The sequence below is a fragment of the Gorilla gorilla genome, chromosome 23 (genome assembly GCF_029281585.2).
Source record: "Gorilla gorilla gorilla isolate KB3781 chromosome 23, NHGRI_mGorGor1-v2.1_pri, whole genome shotgun sequence".
NCBI lineage: Eukaryota > Metazoa > Chordata > Mammalia > Primates > Hominidae > Gorilla > Gorilla gorilla.
In genome coordinates this window covers 17,697,713-17,707,965 of record NC_086018.1, presented here as the reverse complement: position 1 = coordinate 17,707,965, position 10,253 = coordinate 17,697,713, and the positions used below count along the sequence as shown (strand labels likewise).

Sequence of the window (10,253 nt, the reverse complement as noted above, 5' to 3'; positions counted from 1 at the left end):
CCCAGCCACCCACTCAGAGTGCAGGGAAGGTCAGTCACATTGACACGCTTGGGCAGCAGGCATGTGCTTGCCACATGACCTTCTAGCTTCCTTCTTGGTCTCTCCTTGCATTGGCCTGGAATGGCCCAGAATGCGTGGAGCAAAGTCCCAGTTTTCTTGCTGCCCCATCCCTCCCCAGGAGACACCGAGGGCCTGGATGTCCGTGAGTACCGCACAGGCATGCCAAGGAAAGCCATGGCACGCCTATCTCTCCAGGCAGGAGATGAGTCTTCCCAAGCCCTGGGAAGCAGTGACCTTCCAAGGAGGCTGAACCGTGTCCCTGTCAGCCCAAGACAGGCCACCGTGAAAGTTCCCCTCATCTCAAGCTGGCTTCTATGGGCAGGCCTGGAGTTTTGAGTGAAAACCCTGCATGATCCTCTCAGGGGACAGGAGGGGTGAACAAAGGAGGGACGGTGACCAACTGACCAGGCCCTGAGGCATTAGCGTCTGCCTCGTCCACATGCTGTGCAAGCTCAGCGAGGCCAAGGGGCTGGGCCGAGGTCACACAGCTGGGCAGGGCCCTCATGACCGGCATGCTGGTCGTGGAGGCCGAGCCCCAGGTTGGGGGTGGGGGTGGGAGGTGAGGCAGCCCCTGGCCTCACTGGAGGGGGGTGGTGGGCTGGGGAAGCTGGCAAAGGATGTGCCCTACATGGTGGGTGTGAGGTGGGGAACGATTCAGGCAGATGCCCGTGTGGCCCTGCTGACCCAGTCCAGGCAGGGTGTGACAGGTCTGTGTGGCCCTGAGGGCACAGCTGTCTGCAGTCTCCAGCTCACTCCTGATCCCCAGGGCCACGTGTCCAGAAAGCCTGGGAGCTTGCATCAGCTGGGCACAGATGGCCTGTCCTCCCAGCACCCCTGCTGGGGCTTCCTAGGAACTGATTGGTGTAGACTCTGGGCAGCAGACGGCCAGGCTCTGCCCACAGGGTCCCTGGCTCCTCCCATGAGGTCACCCGATAGAACTGGCTGTGCCCCTTGACCAGGGGCTCCAGCCCTTGTCAAGCCCTCCCTGCTAGCCCCTCACCAGCCGTCAGCTGCTCCCCCTCTTGCCCATTGGGCCCTGGGGGGTGATGGCTCCGTGGTCGCCTGCCCAGAGAGTACACCACTCCCCATGCTACCCCTCACCCGGCTACACCCTGAAAAATGTGGCTTATCAAACCCTCCCACATGCGCAGCCTGAGAAGTGGGCTGCGCCTTGCTGGTAGCAGACCGACCAGCTGCCTAGCCCTGCTCAACTCTGCCTCTGCACCCCCATAACTCCCTATCAGCGCTGGCCGACATCTAACCATCCCAGCTAGCACCCAGGAGTGGGCCCAGCTTCCAGTGGGGAGGGCGCTGGCCAATGTGCTGACCGAGGTGGCGGACACAGGAAACCAGCCCATCCCTCAGTGCTCCCTCTGCAGGCCTCAGCCCTGCTCCCACTGCAGAGACCTGTGGGGAGGTGGAGGCCCAGGTCCCAGCGCAGAGCAACCGGGAACAGCCAGGCTTGGTGGCTGGAGAGGGTGCTGGTGCCAGAAGCCTCCAGGGCCACCACTGCTCCCCATTTCACCCCATGCCCATCCCCTGCCCCAGAATGGTCACTTTGGCTGCTGCAGGAGGGGTGGGAGGGGCTTTAAACCTATGAGATAGGGCGTGGGGTCACAATCTTCAGCTATAGTGGGCTGCTCTGGGTCACTGGTAATTGAAGAGCCACCTGCGGAGTAAGCAAGCAAGTGTCCTCTCAAGGCCTCTCTGCAAGCACAGAGCAGCCCGAGAGTGGAGCCTGGTCCACCCCAGCGCTGTCCTCAGACTGATGGTCAGTGCCACATGACTCATCTAGGGTCTGATACATCCCTGTGGCGAGAGCTCAGTTCCTAGCCTGGGGGCTGCTGTGTGCAGGGACCCTGGAGAAGAATGCTTGTTTGGGGGTCAGGCCTCAGCCTCCCACTGGCTCTGTCAGCTTCGCCTGAGGTTCCCTATCTGTGCAATGAGTGATGACGTCTTGGTGTGGCTCTGGGAGGACCCGTTGAGCCACCTCAGGGGCTGAGCTGGTGGCACTCGGCAGCCAGCACCCTCTGGGGAGGTGGCAGTGTGTGCACAGCCCACCCCTTCAGGAGGCCAGGGGACAGAGTGGCTGGGGGTGTCTGGGCCCCATCTCACCTTCTGTGTGGCTGGGAATGGCATGCACTCCACAATGCCCTCATAAGCCTAGGCTGGGACAAGGGTGATAGGGATAAAGCAGGCCAAGGTGATGAGGGCCACAGAGCGGCAGCCAGAGGCATGTGGGCAGTGCAGCCTCCACACCAGGCAGAGGGCCCACCCAGCATGGCTCCGCCCCACGAAGCTGCCTGCCACTGGGATCAGATGGGAGCACCAGGGCTCTGGGAGGTCCTCACTTCCTCTGCACAAGGCAGGCAGGTCACCAGCCCTGCGCCCTGTTCATCTCCCTCAGGGCCACCTCCATGGCCAGGGGCAGACAGAGAGTACAGGGCTGCCCAGTCACCAGGTCTCTCTGCTTCATATCAGTGGACCTGGGCTCTGAGGGGGGCCATCAAGGCATCAGGCTGGCCCACTCCGTCCTTGAGTCAGGGTCCTACAGACTGACACCAGGTGGGCCTGCAAGACCCTCATCTGCATGGTCCTCTCATGCAGGGTGGGCCTGGGGAGGACCCAGCCCGGCTGAGCTGACTCCCAGCACTTCTCCAGGTGCAGGGGCAGCCTGGCAGTTGTCTGAAGACCCAGGGATGCACTTAGGAGCTCATCGGTGAGGCCCGGTAGGTGCCCCGAGCAGAAGACTGAGAAGGGACACCTGCATCCCTGTGTGGTGTGTGCAGGGGCGTCACTGGATTCTCTGGCCCCATGCCCCACACCGCCCGTGGGGGGCTGGCTTGGTAGAGTGCGGGATACTAAGCAGGTGACCTCGGAGAGCGTCTTCTGGGTTTGGAGCCCCCATTCCGCAGAAGGGAAGAGGTGGGGGACCACTGCAGGGTTACGGGTAACATCAGGCCTAGGTCTGGTGGTGCAGAGAGGGCCACAAAGGCCCAGGAGGGCCCCCAGAACTCTCTTAAGCCCTGAGCCTGTTTCTTACTGAAAAATGGGGACGATCGTGCTGCAGCAAGGGGCTTCTGTGCAGGGGGCGGGGGATTCATGGGTTTCGTGAGGCCAGGAAGAGAGTGGGTCAGGCAGAGGCCATTCCCAGGCCTCGGGACAAAGCCCTTGCCCGCTTGGGGACCGGGCCAGCCTAGGCCGCCACACCCTCGGGCCCGCGTCCCCGGCCCGCTCCTGCCCGGGCCGCCATCCCCTCCGCCGCCTGCAGGGGCCGCCGCCTCTTCAGGAATGCGCCGCCTTTGTCTGGGACCGCGCGGCGCCGGTGCACCGGGCGGGCTGAGCGCCTCCTGCGGCCCGGCCTGCGCGCCCCGGCCCGCCGCGCCGCCCACGCCCCAACCCCGGCCCGCGCCCCCCAGCCCCCGCCCGGGCCCGGGCCCGCGCCCGCGCCCAGGTGAGCGCTCCGCCCGCCGCGAGGCTCCGCCCCGGCCCGCCCCCGCCCCGCCCCGGCCGGCGGGGGAACCGGGCGGATTCCTCGCGCGTCAAACCACCTGATCCCATAAAACATTCATCCTCCCGGCGGCCCGCGCTGCGAGCGCCCCGCCAGTCCGCGCCGCCGCCGCCCTCGCCCTGCGCGCCCTGCGCGCCCGCGGCCCGAGCCCAGCCAGAGCCGGCCGGAGCGGAGCGCGCCGAGCCTCGTCCCGCGGCCGGGCCGGGGCCGGGCCGGAGCGGCGGCGCCTGGATGCGGACCCGGCCGCGGGGAGACGGGCGCCCGCCCCGAAACGACTTTCAGTCCCCGACGCGCCCCGCCCAACCCCTACGATGAAGAGGGCGTCCGCTGGAGGTGAGTGTCCGCGCTGCACCCGAGCCCCGCCGGCGGCGGGGCGCGGAGGGGGGCGGCTCGCCCCCTCCCCGGAGCCGCAGGGCCCGTCCCGGGCTGCCGAGGCGGGGGAAGCGTAGCCGGGTGGCAGGGAAAGCCACCGCAGTGCCGCGCCAGGCTGGGGCCGCTGGCGCCCCGGCCCCGGGAGGGCGGAGCCGGAGGCGGCAGGAAAAGTTGCCGCTTCTCGGGAAAGTTGACGTCGACGGCAGGGCCGAGGGTGGCGGTCCGAGGGTCCCCGATGCTGGGCCAAGTCCGGGGCGGGGGCCGTGGGCTGGAAGGGCGGGGCCCGGCCTCGGAGCGCCCCGGCCACCAAGGGGTTAACGAGCGGGTTTTTGCAGAAACGTGGGTACCGAGGGTGAGTGGGGGTGTCGGGCCGCCTCCACCCCCGCCTCACGGTCTGGGCTCAGAACCTCCCGTTTCTCCGAGGTCAGTCCACAGTGGGATGAATGGGGGCGTTGGCGGCAGTAGAGGGCGTGGGGCACAGGGTTGTCCCAGCGCTGCCTCCAGGGCGGGCGGTGAGAGGAGGCAGCAACGCCCGCCATCTGCAGCCCGAGGGACATTGAGAGGCTTGGCTGGGGGAATCAGGGGCGGTGGGGCAATCAGCAACCCCTCCCTAGCAGCCCTCGTGGGACTCCCCCGCCCCACCGGCTGTGAGGTCCCGCACCACGGGCAAGGGAGGGTGGGCTCCATGTGAGTTGGGCATGCCCTGCCTGCAGGGTGCTCCCCAGGTGCCCACCCAGGCTGCCCTGCTGATGTCCATGGTGCCGCAGGCTGCACACACGTTTCCTTGCACGTGCACATGTCTACACGGACTGCACACTTGCACACCTCTGGTGCACATGCAAGCCAACGCCGCCCCAGTGTGCACATGCACAAACACTGGGTGCACACACGGACTCTGAGGGTGCATATCTGTGTCCTCGCCCCCGCCTGCACGCCCACGGCCACACATGCATGCACGCGGCATGCCTGCTGTGGTCTCCACGGGTGGCACATGCTGGGGCCCCTTTCGCAATACCCACTCCCGCACCCACATGCTCGTCTGTTGAGTGGGGAGGCCAGGCCCACAGACAGGGGCAAGACATCCTGGGCCCCACCTCTGCCTGCCTGCCTCCATGTCCTGGGGGTCCCCGCCTCGGGCGTGTGTGCGTGTGTGTAACTTGGTATGCATCTGCACGTGTGTCTGTGCGCGTGATCATGTGTGCCTGTGGGCACATAGGCATATGTCTCTTTGCTTCCAGGGTGTGGGTGCCCCTTGTGTGCCTAGATAGGCTGTGGCCTAATCTGGAGCAGAGGCCCTGGAATGTGTGTTGGGGGCTCGTTGAATACCGCAAAGCCCAAGGTGTGAGGGGCAGGGTCTCCCAGCCACTCCCTACCCACCAGGGCTGAGGCAGATAGATGATGGTGGGCTGGAACCTGCCTGGGCAGGGAAGACCCATTTCAGGCCATGAGGTCAACACTGTGACCAACAGGCCAGACCCTGGGCACCCTTGGTGGCCGCTGCAGCTTGGCTGACTGGAGCACGTGACCCAGCGTGACTGCAGAGGCCCCGCCTCCAGTGCCTCAGTTTCTCCATGGTGAGGACCTTCTTGGTGAGGGGTTCCGTGGTGGGCTCCCCTACCTCTGGTGTTGTGTAGGGTGCTGAGCAGATGGATGCCATGCTGCATGATGGGCAAGGGTGGCCCACTAGCACTGTGGCAAGGGCCCTGGGCTGGGGCTTGGATTGGCAGGCCACACCTCCTGCTCCCCTGGCCACCACCAGAGGCTCATCTATAGAGTGGGGACCAGCAGGTTATCCTTGTAGGTTGTGTGAGGGTGAAACATACTAGCAGAGGAGCAGCTGAAGCAGTGGGGCTGGCCAGTCTCTTTTTCTAAGCCTCAGTCTTCCCATCTATAAAGGGGGTACTGTTCCCTGTTCTTCTCTACTGAGGTGAGGAGGAAGTGAGCTCCCATGCTGGGGGTGGGAATGGGTGGCCATCAGCACCTAGACCCCACCTGGCAGAGGGGCACGTGCAGGGCCTGCCGTGGCAGAACCGTGACCTGGATTTGGGTCCTGGCTCAGCCACCTGCTGGCGGTGTGACCTTGGGTGTGACAGGTCACCTCTCTGCCTCAGTCTTCCTCACCTGTACCATGGGCCAGTGGTCAGGGATTATCGGGGCACTTCCAGGCTGAGGCTGGGCGGAACTGGCCCGGCTTTCCCTGTGGAGTTCCGACTCTGGTGCTTCTGCCTCAGAATGCCCAGAACACCTCCCCACACCCCCACTCAGCAGAGTCCTCCTGAGACCTTTGCACTGCCAGCTGGCCCCTCACCCCATCCATTTGCAGAAGGGACAATAAAAGCCCCTAGTCAGGCAACTCAGGCCACAGGTGAGTGGAGAGGGGACAGGGCAGGGATGCTGCCCAGCTTGGGAGACCCTCCTGCAGTACCTTCACTCCCTCCCTGCCCTCCCCCTGTTCCTCACCTGGGGGTCTGTGGAACCCCTGAGCCTCAGTTTCCCTGTGCCAGGGTCCTTCCACTGGGACTGGCAGAAACGTAGGTTTGCATGGAGTGAGAAGCAGAGGAGAGGCTGAGGGAGGGCCTGGCCCAGCAGGTCTCCGAAAGCCACAGGGCTTGTGGAGGGTCTATGGAGGACACCCCCACAGGGGCTGGGGCCCTGGAAGGTGGGGGAAGGTCCTGCTGTCCTGGGAGGCTGGGGACTGGCCCACAGCCTGTGGAGGGGCCAGTGTTTGTTTGCTGTTGCTGTGAGTGACAGGCAGGCTGTGAGGGCCAGGGTGTGTGGGACCGTGCTCTCCCCCTCCCTCTGCCCAGGGACAGTGCAGCCTTGTAGCATTGCCCTCTCCTCGTCCCTGCCCCAGCCTTGAATTCATGCTTTGTGGCACGGACGGCCCTGTGCAGCCGGTGCAGCACCAGGAGGGTCCAGCTGGTGAGGACAGGATGGGCGGGAGGCAGAGGAGCCCTCCTGCTGTCCTGGGCCTGTGGCCCGGAACCTCTCACCAGGAGCCTCGATCTGTACACCTGGGAAAGGGGTCAAGAGCAGGAAGCATACGGGGAGTTTCAGGATGACCTGAAAATGAACAAATGCGTGTGTGAGCCAGACGCCCCGCCCGGCCCTGGCACAGGGTTAGTGAGGGCTCCTGACACTTGGCTACTGTCTGATCAATGAGGTTCATGCCGTCCCGCCCCCGTTCTGGTGAGCCTGACCTCTGACCCCCAGGCTGGCCTCCCTGACCCTCTGCAGCCACCCAGGGCCTGGGCCTCAGGGTCTGCGGGAGCTGGCCTGGCCGCCTGCTGCCTCTGTAGCTGTGCAGATGCCCTCTCGGGGCCCTCTCTGCACCTCTCAGTGTCCCTGCTCTGCGGTCTGGCTGCACCCAGGCCAAGGTCACAGGCACCCTCCTCGAAGCCAGATCCCAGATGCTGCATTTTCCCCAACCGTCCATTCACTTTCTCATTTGTTCATTCATTTGCTTGTTCGTTCCTAGCCTGTCAGATTCTCTTCTGAGCCAGGCAAATCAAGGGGTGCAATCCTTGGCATCGTGCATCTCTAGGATTAAATGCTTTAAAGGATAGGAGGTCACAGAGTGGCCCAGGGAAGCCCGATCGGAGTGGCGGGCATGCTACCCCACCCCGCAAATCTCCCTGCACTGTCCCTGGGGCCCAGCTGGGTTCCCCCACACCAGGTGTTCTGTGCTGCCGTTTCTTCTTTTATCGCTGTATTTTAAACATTTTGCACATCGGGAACTATTCTTGTGCATCATGGGTTTTCTGGTATGTGTGGAATCCCTTCCTGAGAATGCACCATCATTTATTTATCCAAACCTGCACTGGCCTCCTGCACTGCCTGCAGCCGTGGAGCTGGACACTGGGAGATGCAGCTCTGCACACCCACCCCACCATGTCCTCAGCTGGCACCCACCAGGTCTGGGGGCTGGTCATGTTCCTCTCCCCTGATGCTTGGGCTGATTTCAGGGGACTCGGCAGCAGGGCCAGATCCCGCCCCTCCTAGCCCGCTGAGGCCTTTGACAACCGTGGGCTGGCCGGGTGGGTGATGGTGAGTGAGTAGAGTCTGGGCAGCTATTTGTGCAGTGGGTGCCTTGGGGCCACCTCTCCCCTGCCTCTTTCACACAGCCTCTGGTCTTGCCTGCTATGGCCTGCGGGGCCTCTTCTGCGGGGCAGCGGGGCATGGGGTGATGCTGACACTGTTCCGCAGCTGTGTCCTGTCCGATGGAGGCAACCCACGGCAGCCAGACCAGGATGTGGAGAAGAAAGGCAGGGCTGTTGGCACACCTCGAGAGTGGCCTTAGGAGGGGCTGAGTGGGCACAGGCCAGGGTCCCCATGTAGGTCTACACAGGCCTGGCAGGCGGTAAGCCCCATTCAGGGCCCTGGCACATGGAACCGGGCTGATCTGGGAGTAGGGTGTCGGGTGCTGACCCAGCCTCACTCAGAGCAGCCTGCCCTGGGCTCCCGGGTGCCTCTTGGCTCTCCAGTCGGCACCCTGGCATTCTTAGCTGGCTGTCACGGGTCACGGTCCATGGAGTTGAAATTCTTTGGAATGTTGGGGGTATCACATAAGGGCTTTGTGGTCAAATGTGGGACCTGCTGGAATAAATGGTGCTGATGGTGCTCCTTTCCCGCAGGGCGTCTTGGGCCCTGTTTTGGAGAGGGGTGGGCAGCACCTTCTCTGAGAGGCACCCCTATGCGATGTACCTCAGGGCCTGGTGTGCCCAGGAACCTGTTTTGGGAAACAGTGGTTGAAGTGCCCCAGAGGACCAGAGGAGGAGACCTGTGGGCCTCCAGCAAGGGCCCCAGGATGGGTAGACCCTGCCACACAAACCCCGCACCCACGGGGCGCCCAGTGGGTGGAGGGACCACTGCTTCTCCCAGCAATTTGAGGCGATGTGCAAATTTAACCTTTGGATTTATGACTCTATTTCTTTGCAGCAAATGTCACGGGAAATGTCAGGCCAAGGCTGAGGCTGGGTGAGGGGCCCGTCAAGGAAGGGGGTAGGGCTAGGCAGGCTGGAGTGCCAAGGAGGGGCTCAGGCCAGGGTGGGCTCCAGGCCCCTCACCTCCTCCTGGGAGCCTTCCTGGATTATCCCTTGCTTGCCTGGATCCCCGGCTATCACAACCTTGTTGAGATGTTGCCTTTATTTGCCTTCTGCCAGGGCCCAGCTCGGGGACATGCCAGAAGTCCCCCATTCCCCAAGGCTGGGCAGCCATGGGTAAGCTTGTGCAGTGCCGGCTTGCTGCGTGACCTTGGGCAGCTCCACCCTTCCTGGTCACCGTAGGCCTCATCTGCGGTCCACGGCTGGTAGCCAGAGGTGGTGTTCCCAGCTCAGTGTCTTCAAGAGTGGGAAAATGCCTAGAGTCCTCAGTGTGTGGGGTGTGGGGCTCTGGAGGAAGTGGGTGGGGGCTGAGTGCAGGTCTGGGGTTGCAGAGGGCTGGCCCTTGGTGGTCCCAGGGGCTAGAGCAGCCCCTGCACACAGCAGGTGCTCAGTAAAGACCAAAAGGCAGTGCGTGGATGTGGAAGGTGGAGGTGGATTCCAGCTGGGAGTCCACAGTCCCCAGTTACATGTCCCCCCTCCGCTGCCACATGCCAGATGTCATTCCAAGGCCCCAGCCTGGCCCATCACCAGCTCTGCCCTGCCTCCCAGGTCCCGGCAAGTGAGGGAATGGTGACTGCCTCCTCCCTGCCGTGTGCCCGGCCTGTGCACTGGAGCAGGGGTTCAGGCTCCCTAGTGCCCCGCATCTCTCCTGCACACACAGCTCCCCACACTGCATACCTTGGGCCTCCAGATCCAGCCTGTCTGCTAGTGTCACATCCTCCGTACCCAACGTCCAAGCCCAGAGTCTCAGCCTCTTCCCTCGACCCATCCCCAAAGGCAAAATCAGTGTCAAACCTGCACCCTGTCTCCCGGTCCATCCCCTTTACTCCTCACTGAGGGCCAGCCTCAGACCTGGCCTCTGTCCCCAGCCTGTGGCTACAGCCGGCCCCGGCTCCCTGCCTACCATCTTGTTCCCCACCCCGGGATTCAAGTGCTTCCCTAAGACATGTTTCCAGCCAGGCGCTGCCTGCCTAAACTCCCCCATGGCTGCCCCTAGGTGAAGCTTTGGCCCCTTCGTTCTCAGGGCCTGGGCTAGAGGGTCTCATGTAGGAACCTTCTTTTCCATCCTCACCAGGGAAGCCCCCGTCCCTAGTTCCCAGTGCCTGGCACCTGTGTCTGCCTCCCCCTCTCCACTTGAAGAGCCCAGGCCTAGCTTGAGGATGCAGAAAGCCATGAAGGGTGGGACAGCCACACTGGCAGGGAGGGAG

The 10,253-nt window shown here is 63.8% G+C and overlaps 1 protein-coding gene across 1 annotated transcript in view; it reads left to right on the top strand.

Annotated features, from left to right (window-relative positions):
* The first annotated feature begins 3,544 nt into the window (after positions 1-3,544).
* RTN4R (reticulon 4 receptor) overlaps positions 3,545-10,253 on the top strand; it is a 28,105-nt gene continuing 21,396 nt past the window's right edge. Inside the window, exon 1 of the mRNA XM_031005559.3 lies at positions 3,545-3,904. Within this exon, the coding sequence (XP_030861419.1) occupies positions 3,883-3,904 (22 nt within the window). The 5' untranslated portion in view covers positions 3,545-3,882. The remainder of the gene's footprint in view (positions 3,905-10,253) is intronic.